At 41.9% G+C, this 20384-nt stretch overlaps 1 protein-coding gene across 1 annotated transcript in view; it reads left to right on the top strand.

Moving 5' to 3' along the window:
* Kiaa1210 (KIAA1210 ortholog) overlaps positions 1 to 18619 on the top strand; it is a 44532-nt gene extending 25913 nt beyond the window's left edge. Inside the window, exons 8-11 of the mRNA XM_040744546.1 lie at positions 336 to 4877; positions 5801 to 5988; positions 15092 to 15188; positions 17098 to 18619. Coding sequence (XP_040600480.1) covers positions 336 to 4877; positions 5801 to 5988; positions 15092 to 15188; positions 17098 to 17264 — 4994 coding nt within the window. The 3' untranslated portion in view covers positions 17265 to 18619. The remainder of the gene's footprint in view (positions 1 to 335; positions 4878 to 5800; positions 5989 to 15091; positions 15189 to 17097) is intronic.
* The last annotated feature ends 1765 nt before the right edge of the window (positions 18620 to 20384 follow it).

The following is a 20384-nucleotide window of genomic DNA, read 5'->3' as shown; positions in this document are numbered from 1 at the left end:
TCTCCTTGCTCCTGCTCCAGTCAGGTTTCTCAAATGTAATCATTGTTACAAAATCACAATTTGCCTCATTTTGAATCTCACACCTATTGGTCAGCCAGACTACTGATGAAGTGCTAATAAGCCGGCCCAAGACTATCTGCTCATAGAACTGAAATTTCCCTTTGATAGAAACATTCCCCATAGCTTAAAGCTAATAGTGATCAAGGCAATGTCTTCTGCATAGTTGCATCTTTATATCAGTGAATTTGGTAGCAAATGTAGACAGAGAAGAATAGTAGTGTTTTAGGAAGTCAAAAGCAGACACATCTCTCCTTTGTTTTTTACATTTGGTACAGGGCCCCCAAGCCAGGACCAGAGCAACAAAACTGAAACTCAAGATAAGAAGACAAGGGATCAGACTCTAAGCACCGATGCTGCCTCGAGCACAGGCCATTCGACTTCAGAATCCTTCCCAAGAAGACGTAGAAGAAGGGTCAAAAATGAGTTGGGGATCATAGAAAAGAGCCTTGTAAAATCCACTCAAGAGCGTGACCGGGGCAGTAAAGCTGAACCCTCACCTAGTGAAGAGTTGGCTGGTAGGGAGCACTCAATCTTGAAGCGTTACCTGGAGAAGCAAGGCACAGAGCAGATCACGACTGCAGAAGGTCCTACTCCTCGGGAGATGCCCGCAGATAAAAGGGATGTGAAGGGGAAAATGGCTGACAGAGATGTTGAAACCCGAAGATCACCAGCACCACGACCTACAGATGTGGCAGAGTCCAGGGTTAGTGGTCCACCACCCAGCCGTGAGGAAGGGTCTTCTGAAAGCAAGAAGAAAAAGGATAGAGATGCTTTGTTGCCACAGGCAAGAAGATCTTCTACAAGTGAAGAAGAAGCCACTGTCTCAAGGGCAGTGGAGGCCCAAGAGCATAAGCATCCTCCTCAAGTCCATGGAGAAGAGAAAGAAGCATCCAAAGTTGGTTTGCAAAAGCTTCAACCCAAAATGGAGTTATCTTTGGAGAGCACAAGTTACCACAAAGAGAGGCAACCTAGAGGTGGCCTTCGGGTCTTTCCAGCAAGTGCTTCAACTGTTACTACCGCAGGTGATGCTTCTATGCAGGTTTTGCCTCTTCCTCTCAGAAGGTGGCCAAATGCAGGGACAGTCTCTTCTGATTCAAAGAGTACTTCAGAGTACGAGAGTAGTTCTGAAGTGCAGCCGATCCCTCCACATTCCTTCCAGCTTGCGTTGAACCCTCAGGATGATGACGATGTCTTCCCCAAATCAGAAAATGCAGATGCAGAAGTGGACAAGACGGAACAGAAGCAGCCTCTTGGCTATTCCTCCCAGTCATCAGGAAAAGCCAAAGCTAGAGAAGTCCTCTCAGTCTCTGACAAGTCTTCAGAAGAACCGGGAAGCAGTGAGGAGATGACATCTGCCCAGTCCTCCCAGTCCTCTGAGGAGTATGAAGAATGTCCAGAATCAAGAAGTTTTATCTTAGATTCTGTATCTGGAGAGCATTTGGCTCCCGAGAAGCATCCCCAGACATTGCAGGAGTCTGAAGAAAAGGAATTCTCCACAGAATCAAGCAGTTACATCGATAGATACCAAAGTTCTGAGGATCTGACCAGCTCGGATGAAGAGCAGTCTCTTGAAAGTTCCAAGCAGGCCCGGGGTCAGTCCAGAGAGCAGCAGGAAGTGTCCCCGGTTTTGAAGAGTGTTCCAAATGAATCGAGTGTTTCTGCCATGCCAATGCACCCCATACACACTTCTCCACCCACTGTGAGCCCTATTACTCAGCAGCAACCCCCCGTTTCAGTGAACATTTCTGCAGGACAGAGCAAACCTGTGCAGCCACTGTCTCCCAGCCACACCATCAAGTCATGGGGGAGCTCTCAGTCTGAACATCAAGTGTTTGCAGATCCAGAGGGCGTTCCTGATGACTGGAACATTTTTATACAGCCACCATCTCCTATAAAGGCTTCGAAGCACCCAGTGGGGTACAATGTTGAGCAAAATGTCTCCTCCAGTCCAGATATTTCGACCATGGAAGAGGTGGCGTCTATGGAGTCCTTGCTTCTCAGACACCATTCTCAACCTCCAGTCAGACCAGTACTTGAGCCATGTCCATGTGCAGGCCCAGAGAGTGCTGTTTTTGAAGAGGGTGTTGCTGCACAGCCTCCCAGATACCCTTCCCAGTCCTTAATGAGACCAAGCATGAAGAAGGAATTACCGTTGGGTGCAGAAAGTGCTGCATTTGAGGGAAGTCATTTTCTGGAGCCTCTGCCTCCTGTTTCTATGGAGCCCCTTCCTGCTCAGACCCCAATGCAGCCCTTCATGCAGCATCAGGCTTCTGCTTTTGAAAGAGGGGTTTCTATGGATCCAAGGCTTATGGCACACTCTTTCCAGCCATGGATAAACCCCCCCGGGAAGCAATCATTTTCAACTCCAGAGAGCACAGCTTTAGAAGGGAACACTTCTATGGAGCATGTACCTCCTACCCTTCCCCAGCCTATGCAACAGCCTTATCAAAATGTGCCTTTAGAATCAGAGGCTGTTGCTGCTAAGGTCATTTCCATGGGCCCACTGCATACCCAGTATTCAGCTCAGTTATTACTAAATCCTCAAAGTCAACTGTTCTCAGAAAGCGCCTCTGCACAAGGCACCACTTTGGCGGAGCTACTGCCTCCCCAACCTTCAGTAAAGACCAAATTCCAGCCACAGATGACCCGAGATCCAGCAAGCACTTCCACTCAGTGGGGCAGCCCCATGGATCCCACGTCTGCTCAACATATCTTCCAAACACAGGCTAGTCCTAAATTTAAGAAAGTTCTTACAGGTTCAGACAGCCCTGAGGCCCAAGGGGATATCTCTAAGCAGCCAGATTCTCCCAGATGCCCTTCCCAGCCATGGCTGACTCCTACTTTTGAGCAAATGTCTGTACCCCCTGGCAATGTTCCTGCTGCCTGGTCCATTCCTTTTTATCCACCAGCTCCCAGAATGCCTTCTCAGCCCTCGATGGGATCAGTAGTCCAACAACCAGTCTCCACAGGATCCATGAACACATCTGTACAACAGATCAGCAGCATAGAGCCAACGTCTCCTAGACACCCTTTGCAGTCATGGTCGCCTTCTCCATTTGAACAAGTCTCTGTACCCCCAGACAGTGCTGCAACACCAGCATGGGGCATGCCTATTGAGCCACCAGCTCCCAGAATGCTTTCTCAGCCCTCGATGGGATCAGTAGTCCAACAACCAGTCTCTCCTGAGATAGTGGGTATGTCTGTGCCACAGAGCAGTACCATGGAGCTAACGCCATCTAGATTCCCTTTCCAGCCAAGAGTAGATCCAGAGATTTATGGAGCAGAGGAGGATGTTTCTGTAATGATGAGGCCTGGAAGACATCATTCCAAGCCCCCAATAAGTGCGGGATTCAAGGAAGACGTTTCCCCAGATTCAATGAGAGCTTCTGGAGAATGGGGCATTCCTATCGAGTCAATGCCTTCCAAATATGCTCCTCAGTCATGGTTGGGCCCTGAATTTGAACAACAAACCTCAAGTCTAGAAGGTGTTGCTCAAGAGGGGAGCATTTCTCAGGAGGCATGGCTTTCCAAAAATCTTTCCCAAGCTATTATCAAGCCGCAAGTCCAGAAAACACCGTCAAGTTTTGAGAGTACCTCTATGGAGGGAGGTGTTCCTTGGATGCCACAGCCTCCCAAAGCTCCCACCTCATTCTTAACGGGATCTAACGTTCAGGAAATGCCCTCCCATCTCGAGAGTGCTGTTGCTCAAGAAAGTGCTAAGAAAGCTCAGGATAGCAGGGCTTCCTCCCAGTTACTTATGAAGTTCATGACTGAGCAAATGTTTTCAGAGAGCACTGCTAGCGAAACTGACATTTATGCAAAGCCCACGCTTCGGAGTCGAAGCCGTCCTTCCAGATCCTTACTGAAGCCAAAACTTGAGGAACAAGCTTTCCTATATAACTGGGATGATGAACCCAAGGGAGACACCGCTTTGAAGAACGTGCCCGTGAAGCAGCCTTCGCAGTCACCCAGAGGGCCCGAAGAGCCACAGGATGTTCTATCATATTCTGAAGGCACCCCTATGAAATGGAGCAGTGCTGCAGTGGGCGTCTCTCAGCTCCTGGGAAAGCTTGAGCGCAGGCAGAAAGTGTCAACCTCTGTCAGTTTTCCAGAAGAGTGGAAGAGGTCTGAAGGACAGCTGCCTTCCACACAGCCTTCTCAAGCCTTTGATGTAGCTGGGTTGCAGCCACCGATGTTTTCAACAGGTTCTGCAAATGTGGAGTGGAGCTGTCCTGAGGAGCACCAGCCACCCGGTCAGTCTACTCAGGGTTTCTTGATGAGTGACTATCAGCAACAAGTTTATTTAAGTTCTGTCAATGCTGCCGCTGAAGGAACCATTTCTCAGAAGAATACTGACAGCTGGCCCATGCCCGAACACCCAGATTCTCCAAAGAAAACCATGAAATACACACAAGGCTATGGGGACTTCACTAAAAGCACCTCAACTTCTATTACCAAACCTAGCAAGTTCACTACTGTTCCTGCCCAGAAAGCAGTCGTTTCCACAGGCGCTTACTCTACAGAGGGAATTCCTCAGTGTCGTGATGATGGTGACAGTCCTTCATCCACCAAGGTTGATGTCGAAAATGTTTTCGGAGTGCGACTGCGAAGAATCTCACAGAAGAGTGGGATGGAGAATCCAGACCCTTTCATGCCAGACATCACAGCAAACAAAGAACAGATGAACAAAGGCGCTCCCCAGGCCGTCAGTGGAGGCCTAGAGAAGCTCAGCCAAGCAGTTAGCATTGCAGAAAAGCAAGGGAGCAGTTCCAAATATGAAGGCACTTCCAAGAAACCTGCAGTTTACAGGCCTCCAGGTGAGAGTTTTGTCTCTCCAGGTGGAGGGAAGGCCTGTAAGGCAAAGTCTTGAATGGATAGGCCGTGAACTCTCTAGCCTCTAGGCTTCCAACTGTACTGTTGCTTTGATAGAACCAGCTGTGGGTTTAGAGGTGGGATGGTGCCCCACTCTGGATGAATAGATTCAGAAAGAACACCTTTGCAGGTTTCCCTTTTCCAGAGAGGCAGCAGTAAGGACTTCCATTCACTTTACATTCACAGACACATAATCACTGCCTCTTCCTTCCCCATCTACCTCCTGTATAGCATTCTTTGGGCAAAATGCTGTGTCTAAAAAAATATAACAACTTCACATACACCATGTCACTTTGATCTCCAAAGCAGATCTCCAAAACCCAGTTCATTAAGAGCAATATCTTTACAATCTTACCCTGAAATCATCTTAATTTAATCCCATCAAGGTGACCTGTCGAGTGCTACTCTTTTAAAAAAATTGTGCCTTCAGTATCATTCCTGCCTACTCTTGTTTCTGCCTCTGATCACACCTATTTCACCATGACATCTGCACAAGGGACAAAGAAGTAACAGACTCTGTAAGCTTTTTTGTAGAGTTGGAAGAATTATATCAATGGTCTGAGCTTCTGGCATCTTGAGAATTTACTCAGCCTGCCTGTCAACCATTGTCCTGCTCTGATAAAGAGGGATGACTAAAGGAAAGAAAGGGACAGTATGCTCGTTTTAATGCACAAGTATTTAACTATTTAATCATGCCTTCCCAGTTTGTAGGAAGGGGACAAATGAGAATGGCCCTTCTCTAAGTGGTATCTGATTTTGTTTGGCAACCAGAAAGGAACCCATTTAGAACACTATTATGGGCAACCTCCACTAGACTGAAGACCCTGTCTGCCTGGTTTCTGTTCTAATTCTTTCATTTCTTTTTCAGAAAAGACTGCCAGTTTGAAGGCAGACAGCACTCCAGAGCCAACTTGGATCAATGTGGCAAAACAGAGGCAAAAGGGCTTTGTATCCCAGTTTCCTAAAACATCCAGGGTCAGAGCTGAAATCAAGGCTGAGATTAAGGAATCAAGATATGAGTCAAAACACGATCCAGACTCGGAAATTCCACCAAAGGTTAGTGGGGCCACTGACTAAGCTTGCACTGGGAATTATGTCAGACACGCAGTGACTGACTCTTATTGGGAGTATTAATCAAGGACAATTCTTCAAGTGTCTTTATATTGTATTAACACAAATGTGACAGCCTTGATGTTCTTATAGCTTTTATGAAAAGTAATGGATGTGAAGAGAGTCTATAAATCAAGCTTTGCCCTAAATATTCTAAAGCAGGATTCCATGAAGTAGGTTACATAAAAATGAGTAGATAAAACAACAGCCGTGTTATTAAAAACAACAATAAGAAAACAGAGATAATGAATAGGGCAAAAACTGAGTGACTATATGTTATACCTTTAAGCACAGGCACATGATTTTCATAAATGGAAATCAAACTATAAACATAGCAATCCCCTTAAGTCACAAACTATAAAAATGGTAGTCCCCTTTAACCATAGAGACTACATTGCAAGAGTCTGTGTATGCCTGGAACTGCACATAGGAAAGAGAATGGCCTTTTCATTTTAACTCATTACTTATGTGTTGTGACTGTTAACTTTTAAAATCTGAGCTCAACGCTAGCATTCTTCCCAATTAGATTTGGTTTTACTATAGATTTTAGCAACCACAATCTATGATGTTAGTAAGTCCAGGATTTTTGCTTATTCACGTAATGGAGGAACTTTAGAGCTTTTCTTTCTTGTATCTGGATGGTCAGCATCTTCCACTTTGGGACTATTGCTATTTTAAAATAAGGGTGATCCCGCCGGGCGGTGGTGGCGCACGCTTTTAATCCCAGCACTCAGGAGGCAGAGGCAGGCGGATCTGTGAATTCGAGGCCTGGATGGACCGACAGCCTCCAAAACAATACAGAGAAACCCTCTCTCGTAAAAACCAATAAATAAATAAATAAATAAATAAATAAATAAATAAATAAATAAGGGTGATCTGAACACAGGCACTATGATGATACCATCCCAGGGCATTGGACATCTAAGACAGCTAAGTAAAAGGCAGTAAACATGAACATATAGTGTGGGATGCTGAACTAAGGGAAAACTCATAACCAGCCAGGTGGGGATAGGAAGGGACTAGGATTCTGTATTGCTAGAAGTGTAAAGCTGCTTACATATGAAGAATTTCATTGACTATTTTTGGACTGTGACTAACCATGTGTAATTAAAACTGGAAAGTGAAACCTTAGGAAAAGGGTAGCTCTTTTTCATCTAATGTTTCTTTATGCCCATCATTCATTATTCTTTCTTTATATTTATATATATTTCATTATTCTTTCCGTATCAATCCCTAGATATGCATGTTTTAAGTGTTGATGTTTGCATTTCTACATACTGATTTGGTTGGGTTTCACACTTGCCTGTAGATTTTAAAATGTTCCAGGATGGACTAGACATGAGGACCAGGGATGATGGAATGATTCCTTACCTTCATCTTAGAAAATCTGCAGAAAATGAACCCAAGAATGTAAGATGAAGACTACCATACACAGGATAGGGATGTTATATGTTATTTTATTAGGGAGAGATTACTTACACAAGAAACTGAAAACCCAGGTTAGTCTCTGTAGCCTTCCAAAACCCAAACAGAACCCCCAAAAGAGAGAGAGTGCCACTCTTCTCTGTCCTTTATTCCACACGTCTGAACACACCTGTGGCCATGCTCAAAACGGGTGTGGTCAGCACCACAGGTACCTAGATCTCCCCCTACAATTCCCCTTTCAGTCTAAAAAAGATTTAGACTTGAAACAAAACTAAGTTGTGTCAATAGAAAAACTGTCTCAAACATATATAAAGCATATATACATAGAAGATGATAAACAAATTATAATCTACTTATATCCTATCCAAAGCACATCTATCCCATCTAAACCCTAAACTTATCTGATAGAGATGCCCAAGTCTGAACACCTCTTCCCAATCCCAACCCTAAACAACTGAAAACTAACTCTAAACAGGTGTAAATTATCCTGTAACATCAACAGTAAGGAAAGAGGACGTAATATTCTCAGAATTACTTCCTGCTGAAATGGGATGGCAATAACCTCATGGGATCCTGTGGGAAGAAAATGTTAGTGTAGTGAAAGTCTCAAGTGGACCAGCTACAACATTTGTACCCAGTCTCTGTTAGACTTGATTGAAGTTCTTATCTCGATTGAAATTCTTGTCTGAGGCTTTGGCCAGAATGTAATAAGAGGGTGCACCATATCAGTTAATTATTCTGGAGTTGTCTAGAGTGATATAGTCCTAAACCGTTTTCAGGGTGGTACTTGTCAGTTCAGATGCATCAAGTCGGATCAGGTGGAATTGATTAAGTGGGGTCCCATTTTCTTTCCGGAGTGTTTGAAGATTGCTGTTAGGAAATTCTTTGTTCTCTGTGAAAAACTCAAACGTTAATGTCAACAAAAAAATTTCAACTTTTATATGTATGCATACCGGGAAAGGCAACAATAAGGAAGATAGTAAATATGAGGGAAATTAGACTTTCAGAGAAAGAACCGACTATAACCAGATGACAGTCCCTAGATTTTGTTTTCTTCTGTCTTAAATCAATTGGCTCCTTGATATAATACAGAAACTCTGAATTTTATATTAACAACATGCTTGGAGTTAGAGGAGGAAAGCCAAATCCAACTCCAAAGCCAGCATTGGTTTAAATGAGTTGGGACCAAAAGAGTATTAGGAAGTAAAGAGAAATAGATTTTGTAAGGATACAAGCTGAGAGAATTAGACATTGATACCAAATATCAGATTCTTCTTTGTTTGATGGTTCTTTTGGCTAGCCATCCTCTCTTGTTTAGGTATCTACACATTTGGTGTCTTCTTGCTTTTTTGAGATGGGATTTCCTGTTAAGACAAGAGCAAAACACTTCCCTTTCCTCTGTGAGGTCTCCATATACCTGGTGGAATATGACTTTGTGGATGAGTTGTTATCTTTCCTCCTCCTGAGGTTTCTCCTGTTTAGATCGAATCTTGATCAATTTTAATGGTATCCAAAGCTTTTCTTCTCCTGCAGAAACTAAAGTGAAACCCCTTCCCTAAAGTAACACACATCCTGGTTTCCATAATAAGGTAATTACATCCTTGAAACACACCGGCTGATTTAGTTTAGAAGTTTTTTTTTTCTATTGTCCAGTGTCTTTCTGTAGCTGTTTGTCCTTTCTCATTAGCATTAAGAAAGTTTAGTGTTAATAAAGCATTATGTAATCTGTGTTTGGGGGTCTTTGTTTCCCCTGGCTGTTTATGGAGCATTTCTTTTTATTTAAGTTTTTTAATTATTAAAATTCTTTTTCTCATTCCAGCTCCCTCTCCCACACCTCCTCCCTTGTCCCTCTACCAACCCTCCCCCCCCAGCCCAATCCCCACATCATTCCCCAGGGAGAGTGAGGCCCTCCTTGGAGGAATCTCCAGAGTCTGTCATTTCATCCAGGGCAGGACCTAGGCCATTTCCCATGTGTCCACGCTGAGAGAGCATCCCTCCATGTGGAATGGGCTCCCAAAGTTCATTTGTATGCCTTGGTGAACATTAATCTACTACCCAAGGCCCCAGAGATTTCTGAAGCCTTATGGAGCATTTCTTTTAAAGTGTGGTTAGATCTCTCAACCACTGCTTGTCCTGTGGGATTGTATGGTATACCATTTATGTGCTTTATGTTATAATATTTGAAAAACTGTTTCAATTTGCTGGAGACATATGCTGGAGCACTGTCAGTTTTTATTGTGCAGGTATGCCCATAACAGCCATCACCTCTAAGAGGTGTGTGATAGCAGAATGCCTTTTCAGAGCTCAGCGCAGTGGCCCATTGAAACCCCGAAAAAAGTGTCAATCATATGGTACACATATTTTAAACTTCAAAATTCTGGAAAGTGAAATACATCCATTTGCCAAGTTGCATTTCTGTGAATACCTTTGGGATTACTGCCTGCTGGTAATGGAGTTTGATTACAGAATGAACAGGTGGGGCAGTTTCTTATTGTTTCCTTGGCTTTTTGCCAAGTGATAGAAAAATCCTTCTGTAAGTCTTTGCTATTAGCATGGTGTTTTTATGTAAATATGAAGCTTCTAGCACATTTACTATTAATAAATGATCAATCTTATCATTACCTTGTGCTAGAGGACCTGGCAGGCCCGTATGGGATCTGGTGTGTATAATATATATACATATATATATATATATATATATATATATATATATATATGATGAGTTCTAGTTCTGATAGTTTCCTGTAATTGCATAGACAATGAGGTTAATTTGGTATCATGAGGAATCAATTCAGCAATCTTAATGTGTAAGATGACTCTCTCTGCGTATTGAGAGTCAGTGACTACATTGAGAGATTCTGTAAAATCCGTAAGTACCATGAGAATGGCATACAACTATGCCTTTTGTAAGACTTGTAAGGGATTTGTACTTTACTTATGTTTCATGATTTATAACTGCATTTCCTGACTTGTTTGCATCAGTGTAGAATGTAGGGACTCTAGGGACTGGTGGTTTTCTTACAATACATGGAAGTCTCCAAATTGTTTTCTTTATGAATTTGATTCTCTCTGTTTTGGGATAATTGCTACTAATTGTTCCCAAAAAGTTACTGCAAGCCCTTTGCCAATATTCATTGTCCTTCCATAAAGATGAAATTTCTTCATTAGTTAAAGGTAAAATAATATTCCTCTTCATATTAGCTTTTACAAATTCCATTTTAATGCACTTAAATATGACTGAAGACGCAGTGTTTCCCTGGCAATCTGAAAACACTATACAACTCCTACTGATTTATTTCAGAAGGGACGATACCCTCAAATAGATCCATGATGGGGAGTCTGGCCTGGGCCACCTAGGAAACCGAGAGACAATGTGTGTGGGTGTGCATGTGCACCTCCTCCCCTTCTAGACCCTGGGGTGGCTGTGAGGCCGCATGGCATGGGTTCCCTCTCTAGGGTGCACGAGTTGGTGCTAGAAGAGACAGCAAGTGGTGATCCCAGTCCTGGTACCAGATGAAAAGGAATATTAAGCTACACAATATATACAGAGTAGGGATGTCATATGATACTTTATTAGGGAGAAGTCACTTACAAGAGAAGCCAAGAACCTGAAGTAGCACTCTGCTGGTCTCGGAGACTCGACCGGAACTCCAAGAAAAGAATGTCCCCTTCCTGCTAGCTCTTTATGCCCCTGCCTTCTCCCATGTACCTGTGACCATGACCAAATGGGCTAAGTCAGTTCTACAGGTACATTAGAGCTCTCCCTACACTAAGTGATGTGCTAGCTATCCCATCTGGGCTCCACTGCATTAAAACTTACTGCCACAAAGAACAGAGTGCTTATTAGTGGCGTGACTACAGAGTTGTAAGCTAGCTAACCTTTGGGGTAAAACTCCTACAGGTGTACTAGCTAAGTGAGTATTCTATGTAACTACAGGTCATCACTTGTGAACTCATATATACTAAGGTACACTTCACATATACCTGTATTCAGGTTCAGCAAGTAGTTTCCAAGTGTCTATTTCTGAGACAACATACTATTTGCTGGAGACACAGGGATGTTAACAAGTTGCAATTGGCATCTATTAATAAGAGTTTCTTGCTATGCATTATGTTCTGACAGGAATTTTTGATACATCTTCCCATTCTGTCCTTTCAAATACTCAGTATTCTTAGTCCTACTTGAAAATGAGCAAAACAAGTGAAAAAAGGTTAAATAACACATATAAGATTACATAGCTAGTACATGAGACAGGACTGAACCCCAGGCAATATCTGCTTCTAAATCTTGTAATCTCAACTATTAATCACAGTACTGTATTGTCTCAGAGGATAATGGACTTTGAGAGACTTATGTAGAGCAAAAAGATATTTTCAAACGATTGCACTAAATGCTAAGGCAGAGGCATTCCTAAGGTAGTTTGAGAAAGCATAGTAAGGACATTGTGAAACACACAGCATATGAATTAAGAGGATACACACCAAGAGAATAAGGCAGGAGGATTGTTTGTGTCCACAGGATCTCAAACAGCCTGGGAAACAGTGAAAAAAATCCTGTCTCCAGAACAAACTAAACAGTATATGGGTATAGACTCAAAACTCATGTGGCCCATGTTTGAGATGTGGATTTGCCATTTAAATGTTGTGTGAACATTTGCTACATGCAAGTTATTTGAACATGGGTGGCTTAAACCTCTAATGCCTCTGCTTCCTTATCTGGAAACTGTGATGGCGACAGAACCTAATTTGTAGAATTATGAGGATTTAGTGTGCTTAGAATGGTTTCTGGCACAGAGTCAACATTGTACAAGTGACCAATAAATAAGCTTAACTCTGAGAGATTACAGGAAAGGCTTTCTGAAAAGGTTGATGCTGGAGCTGAGTCATAGAAGATGAGTAAGACTGAGCCAAGTGAAGAAAGAGGGAAAGGTGCCCCAGGCAGAGGCAGAGCATAAGCACCACACAGAGCAGTACAATAACGTCACTAGTCAAAACCAACTACAAGTAGTTTGGTAATCCTTGACTACAATGTAAAGAGCTGAGAGGTAAGAGGCAGGTCTTACAAGTCCCATACATCACTTTAAATCATTTAAATTTTATTTCATAGGCAATAGAGACCTATGGGAGAGAAGGGATGTTTATGAATAAAGCAATGTAGACAAATATGCAAGATAAGATAGATGTGTTAGATGATCTACAATTTACATAACAAACATGCTAACATCCTAGAGGAAGCTACTATCTAAAGTACCCCAAGAAGGAATATACTGTAATAACACTTACTTCATCATGGAAACTCATTAACTCTATACCGACAGCTGTGGAGCCTCCATGCAACTGAACTAGGCCCTCTGCATGTGGGAGACAGTTGTGAAGCTTGGACTATCTGTGGGACCCCTGAGAGTAGGACCAGGATCTATCCCTGGTACATGAGCTAATTTGTTGGAGACAATTCCCTATGGTGGGATGCTGTGCTCAGTCTTGATGCAGGGAGGGGCTTGGTCCTGCCCCAACTTAATGTGCCAGGCTTTGTTGACTCCTCATGGGAACCCTTACCAGTTGGGAGAATTGAAAGGGGGTGGCCTGGGGGAGAGGTGAGCGGGGGTGGAAGGAGGGATAGGAGGGAGAACTGTGGTTGGAATGTAAAATGAAATTAAAATAAACAAACAAGCAAACAAATAAATAAATAATGAAATTGTAGGGCTATGTTTGCAGTTTTGGTTGTGAGCCTAGCCTTTCACGGTTGAGCGATCTCTCCAGCTCTGTAGGACTATGTTTACCTGTTGAAAAGGTATGACTGATAGAACTGACTTGAAGTTGTGTTTTCATTAGAACATGAAATCTGATAGAGAGACCACAGGGAATACAACTTAAACTCCACAACTGCCCCCGGTTACAGAAGAACCCTGATATTAACTTTATAATGTGAGAGGCTTTGATCAATTTCCAAACTATGGAAGGAAGACAATCATAAAGGCAAGAAGACAACTCAGGAGGAGGCTGCAGTACTTATTTAAATCATTAAATTATAAAATACCAAATATAAAAACCTAAAAGTTGAGCCGGGCTTTGGTGGCTCATGCCTTTAATCCTAGCACTCGGGAGGCAGAAGCAGACAGATCTGTGTGAGTTTGAGGCCAGCCTGGTTTACAGAGTGAATTCCAGGAAAACCTCCTAAGCTATTCAACATGCTTAGATTTAGAGGAGGAGAGCCAAATCCAACTCCAAAGCCAGCATTGGTTTGAGTGAATTGGGACTAAAATAGTACTAGGAAGTGAAGAGAATAGATTACTGCAAAGAAATAGTTTTGGAGTTTACCATAAGACCAATTCACCTTTGTTTGATGGTTCTTTTTGGATAGCTATCCTTTCTTCTTTAGGTTTCTACACGTTTGGTGTCTTTTTGCTTTCTGGAGATGGGTTTTCCTATTAAGACAAAAATAAAACACTCCCCTTTCCTTTGTGATGTTTCCATGCAATTGGTGGGATATAACTTGATAGTACATAATTTGCATCACACGAGAATCTATAACATTGTAAGTTGTCTGTAGCTAATAATCACTAAGGTAAATCACAAGAAGATATAATAATCTACCTATATCCCATTCTAACCATATCTATCTCATCCAAACCTTAATGATGTCAGAAGTGACACCTGATGTCAGATGAAGATTACCATACACGGGATAGGAATGTCATATGTTATTTTATTAGGGAGAGATTACTTACAAGAGAAACCAAAAATCCAGGTTAGTTTCTGAAGCCTTCTGAAATCCAACTGGAACCCTGAAAAGAGAGAGAGTTTAAGCTGCCCCTCTTCTCAGCCCTTTATTCCACACACTGGTACGCACCTGTGGACATACCCAAAATGGGCGTGGTCAGCGCCACAGACATCTAGATCTCTCCCTACACAAGAAAGCATATTACATTTACATATCAAAAGCTGTATGTGAGATCTCATACTTTCATGTGCTTGCTAAATTTATTGAGGGAATATATTCTCACATCAGTCTGTTTGTTTACACTATTTGTATAAGTAAATAGCTTTTCTTCCTGGTCTGAAAGAAAGATGCCAAATTTGAGTCAGTTTGGGTTTTGTTAATAATCTAAGTTCTGGGACTGGAGAGATTACTCAGTGGTTATGTGCACTTAATGCTCTTGCAGAGATCATGAGTTCAGTTCCCAGCACACCTATAGTGGCTCATGACTATCCATAACTCCAGCTCCAGGGATGCAATACTCTCTTCTGGCCTCAGGGACTGCACAGTGTCTGTGGTGCATACACATATATGCAGCAAAACATTTGAACACACAAAATAAAAAGAAATACACCATTAAATAATATATTTCCAAATAAACCATTAAATATGTATGTATGTATGTATTCCAAGCCCAAGGAACTTTGTGCTATCTTTTGTTATTGATCTCTATAATCGATTTCTATAGTTATGTATTTCTATATAGATGTATACTTTTGCATTAATATCTATATTCTCTATCACTTTTCTTCTGATTGTTGAATTCATAGTATCTAAGATAGGCCTTGTACCATGCAGTCTTCTATGTAGTTTACTGTCTTTATTGTCAGGATTTACAAAGGTTTTGTTTTCATTTTGGTATTACAGGAACATGAACCCATAACTGATGCCCTACCAAGAATGAATTTTTCTCCCAATATTCCAAGACAGGAGATGTCAAAGATGTCTAAGTCTACAAAAGCAGGTGAAAGCACTCATTCTGACCTGTCAAAAATAGCCAGGGAGGAATGTGGTGCAACGTTTTGCATTTTCAGGGTCATTGTGTTTCTCTTATTAATCAAATCAGCTTCATGATTCTTTCATGTCTCTTCCATGAAATGTAACAGATATTAGCTTACTTTAAGAAAATCCAATTGTTATATCCTAGTCCAGTGTGCAATTTCCATAGCCCTTTCTAGTCTCTCACCTCACTGAAGAAGCTTTCAAGGCAAGGCACAAAACATTCTTGTGGCTAGGTAGGAGAGGGAAGTACCAAGCCATTTTCTAGCTGATAGCAAAACATTGTTTCCTCACCTCTTCTAACCTCAATTGAACTGTTGACAATAATCCACTGTAAAGGCTCGGTAGTATTGATTCATAACTATTGAAAAGGCTTGCTTCACACACTCTATATTATGACTAGGGGTGTGAGACATGGGGGCATATTGAAAGTTTCAAATAAATGTGACAGGAAATGATAGAGTGTGACCTCATCACTGAGAATTATGTGCCAGAGGAAATTTATCAGCAGGAACTGAAGGAGAGGAGGATCTTTTTAAAATAACATAATTCTTTTTTGACTCTTTGGGAGTTTTACACTATGCACCCCAATCCTGCTTACCTTCCAGTCCCTTCATATCTGCCCTTCACCCATGCAGCATTGTCCCAAAAGAACATCCCCCAAATTAATTAAAACAAAACAAAATAAAAAAAACAAAAGAGCCCACATTGACCCTCCATCATTTCCACCTCTCCAACACCTCTTCATTCAACCTAGTGGCATTGGGAGCTGTGGAGTGTCACACAGTATACCCTTTTGTCCATTCAGCCCCATCTGCAAATGTTCATTGCAATGAGTTATTGGTCTGATTCAAGACTTCTGGCCTCTGGCACCCCATCATCCATGAACTCTCACTGAAACTGGAGAGGAGGATGGATTTACATTCGACCCAAGAACCCATTATTTGTCTGTGGAAATAACAGTTGTCTTGCTCCATGTCTTATGAGCAGTGTATTCCTGAAATGTGGTTCTCAGCTCCCCTGAAGAATAGATGCACCAGGAAGCTTGTTAAATGATAGATGAGCCTGACTCCATCCATACTGATTCAGTTGGTTCAAGAAACTGCATGGACACTGCCAGTTTTTGCATTTCTTTGTTTTTTGGTTGTTGTAGTTGTCATTTGATTTCAGCTAGAGCATCAAACTCCTGGCCCTCCTGCCACAGCCTCCCAAAGGCTGGGATTATAGGTATGTACCATCACACCCCAGAGACACTGGTATTTTAAAAAATATTCCTAGCTGATCCCAATGTGTAGTGAGAATTGAGGACCACTGGTTTAGTCGAAGCCATTGAATTATTCAGCAATAGAGTAGGATGAGGGAGGGAGTGGAGTTGGGAAACAGAGAGTAGTATGTTTGGCCACAGTAGTTAGCAGAGTATTATTTCTCTTTCTTTTTTATTAGATAGATCTATTGAGTCATAAGTCATTTAATTTCACAATGTCAGTAACTGGTGAAAACAGATCTGGAATTTAAAAAAAGGAATAGCTACATTATGTTTCCCTTTGGGTGTGAGTTTAAAAGTACAAGATGGTCAAATACCAAAAGTCAAAACAGTGACTGCTAAACTGCAAGATTCTCCTCATGTCTTTTCCCATGGTTACGATCCTATAACCATTTCCAAGTTGATGCTGCACCCCAGGCATAAATACCTACTGTGCTGTTTGCTTAAACTCTGATATTTAGAAGTCTAACTTCTAAGACAGCAGTGGTCTGAAAGTACTAAGAACTAGGTGACCGGAGAAAACCTGAAAGGATGCCCCGTTGCATTTCATCTTGAAACATATTCCAGTGTCTTTGGGATTTTGACTGAGTGTTGTTTGCTGTGATTCCAGTTGTATTTGATGATCCGAACATGCTTCACCCACATGGCAAGGAGAGAGAAACCAGACGTTCTTCAAGTCTACCATCCAAATTTCCACCGCCTGAGGAGCCTGTGTGGTTCTCAATGGCCAAGAAGAAGGCCAAAGCATGGAGCCAAATGGCAGACAACATACAATAAACAGCTCCTGGTTAAAGCATCAGCATTTTCAGTAATAATTGCCAGTAGCTGTGGTAATTCCATATAACATTTTTACTAGGGGTAGTTTTATTAAGGAAAATAACTTTAGAAATAGGTATTAACGTTTCTAATTATTTGAGTGAAATAAATGCTACTAATATCTAACCCTCAGCATGTCACTACCAATATCCCAGCATGTTCACCAGAAAAGTTATGCTATAGAATTGCAAAATCATTAACTTTAGACATTGTGCCTTAGAAGAAATGAAACAACCATATTTCACTTCAACTTAACGATTGCCATTTCTTTCAACTGAATAATTTTAACGGAAAGATTTAGGTGATTTAGCCCAAGGAATGGATGTACTTTCAGCCAAAAAGATGACAAGTTCACTAGTTAGACTGTGTCTGTGTCCTCTCTGTCTCCAGGCTTAAGGCAAAGAACTCTGTGTAACTCAGTGTCTTAGTTACTTTCCCTATTGCTGCAATAAATCTCTGATAAGGTCAACCTAAGGAGAAAGGACTTATTTTGGCTTGGAGTTTGAGTGTATAGTTCATCATAGCAGGGAATTCCTGGTAGCAGGAACTTGAGGAAGTTGGTAACATTGCTTTTCCAGTCAAGAAATGGAACTAATGAATTCCTGTGTGGTGTCATCTATGGCAGGCAGCTTTATTCCCACCTTAATTAACCTTTCCATCCTCAAATTTTCCACATTTATCTCTCAAATTTAGCAAATATTATAAGAGATACATTTAAATGCCTTAACAATTAAACCTAGCTCCTTTTCCTAGATCCAAGGGCATCTACTTGTGTCATATTGTGCTTGCTTTGCTTAAACAGACATGCAGCCCTGAACATCTATGTTGGATGCTTCCCCATTAAAACCAAGTCTAGTGAGGCAATGAGATTCTATAGCTAACTTAAATAACTGGTGCTGGGTTTTGCTGATGATAGTATAATGACATGCTGTACAACAACATGATGGATTTTTCATTAAATTTTGATCCTCTAGTTTTGCCCTTTTGATTATGTTAAGTTTTTGATTGACTGGATTTCATTCCATTTATATCCCCATAGTGAATAGTTTGTTTAAACCAATGCCCTTAACATAGGTAATTTCAGTATATTGCTCTGACAATTCCCTTCCCCATTTTTACCTATGCCTTCATTACATTGTTCTCACTATGAGAACTCCCCATTAATGATATCTCTCCCATTACTAACAAATATCAGTGTTTACTTATTATAAGCATAAGTTTTTCAGTGCCTAGAAATGTATTCTGATAAGTTTACTTGTTTCTTTTAGCTTTCTTGTTTTTTGATTAATGCAAAGCAAATAAATTCAATAAAATTTGTTCTGTAGTTCATTTCTGTTTGGGGAATGAGGGAGGAAGGGAAATAGAATATTGACAACTCAGACTGAGGATTGTCAGTGGAAAAAATATTTTAAGAGGTAACCTTATATAGAATAGAAGAAGTGGTCTCCATACTGATGTGGCTGACCAAGCTGATGGCCTCCAAGTGGGCCTTGGTGGGGCAGGATAAGGGATGCGGGGCATGGCAGCTATAAACCAGCCAGCTTGAAGACTGTGTCTAAATCTTACACAAAGATAGGCTTCTAGCTAGGAAATAAGGAGAACCCTAAGAGTGACATACATGGACTCCCTGAGAAGGGAAAAGGGACAAGAGATCATGAGCAAATTGGGAGCATGGGGGAGGGAGAGGGAATCAGGAGAAAGAGGAGGAAAGGGAGGGGAGAGGAGGACATGAGGGATCACGAAGGTTGAGTTGGGGGAGCAACAGAGGAGGAGAGCAAAGGAAGAGATATCTTAATAGAGGGAGCTGTTACAGGCTTAACAAGAAATCTTACACTAGGGAAATTTCCAGGAATCCACAAGGATGACTCCAACTAAGAATCTAAGCCATAGTGGAGAGGTACTCTTAAATGTTCTTCCCCCATAATGAAATTGATGACTACTTTAAATGCCATGTTAGAGCCTTCATCTAGTAGCTTATGGAAGCAGAAACAGACATCCACAGCTAAGCACTGAGCCGAACTCTTGGAATCTAGTAGTTGTAGAGAGGAGAGAATGATGAGGAAAGGGGTCAAGACCATGCTGGGGAAATCCACAGAAACAGCTGACCTGAACAAGTGGAGCTCACTGACTCCAGACTGACAGCTGGGGAGCCTGCTTAAAACCGAACCAGGCCCTCTGAGTGTGGGTGTCAGTTGGGGGCCTGGGAAGTCTATGTGGCCACTGGCAGTGGAACCAGTATTTATCCTAGTGCATGAATGGGCTTTGGGATCCCATTCCCTATGGAGGGAATTCTCTCTCAGCCTATATATGGGGTGAGGGTCTTGGTCCTGCCTCAAATGATGTGACAGATTTTAATGATCCCCCATGGGAGGCCTTGCCCTCTCTGAGGAGTGGATGGGGAGCTAATGGGGGAATGGGAGAACGGGAGAGAGAGGGAACTGGGATTGGTGTGTAAAATAAGACTTTTTAATTTAGATAAGAATTAATTAAAAAGATGGGCTTCTAAACAAGTCATTTTCAAAATCATGAAGCCACTGGGCTCATGCAAAATGCATGATACACAGTAAAGGAGGAAAAGGAGTTATAACATCAACTATTTATTTAGTCTGGCTAGTGAGACAATTAGCTGAGTTTCAGAACAGGAACTCAACTGGAGAAATCCACATGTAAATCAACCAACACAAGGTGTGTTATATAATGGTTTAATCTTTTTCATGTGTATTAATAATGATCAGAGAGACTAGAATGGATTTTAGAACATTCATACTACTAAAGACCTAATCAATAATGTGGCCCTTATTTACCACTCCTGTTCCCCCTCTAGACCCCAGCCTATCTCCTAGACTAAGCCCAGGCCCTATTCTAGGTGTACAACCACACTTAGCTCTGGGAGCCCATACCCTGGTAGGACAGTCAGATTTACCAAGGATGGCCCAACCCAAGAGCAGAGTGCAGCCTCACATTGCTGAGGCAGTTGCAAGACAACCTTTCATTGGCATTTGCCTGCCACAATGCACGCCAACTTGTCCTGCCAGGCAGCTGTCCGATCCAACAATTTCATGGAAATGTTCACCAGACACC

The sequence above is a fragment of the Mesocricetus auratus genome, unplaced genomic scaffold (assembly GCF_017639785.1).
Source record: "Mesocricetus auratus isolate SY011 unplaced genomic scaffold, BCM_Maur_2.0 Super-Scaffold_100003, whole genome shotgun sequence".
In the NCBI taxonomy this organism is placed as follows: domain Eukaryota; kingdom Metazoa; phylum Chordata; class Mammalia; order Rodentia; family Cricetidae; genus Mesocricetus; species Mesocricetus auratus.
This window is presented reverse-complemented; position numbering and strand designations above follow the sequence as displayed.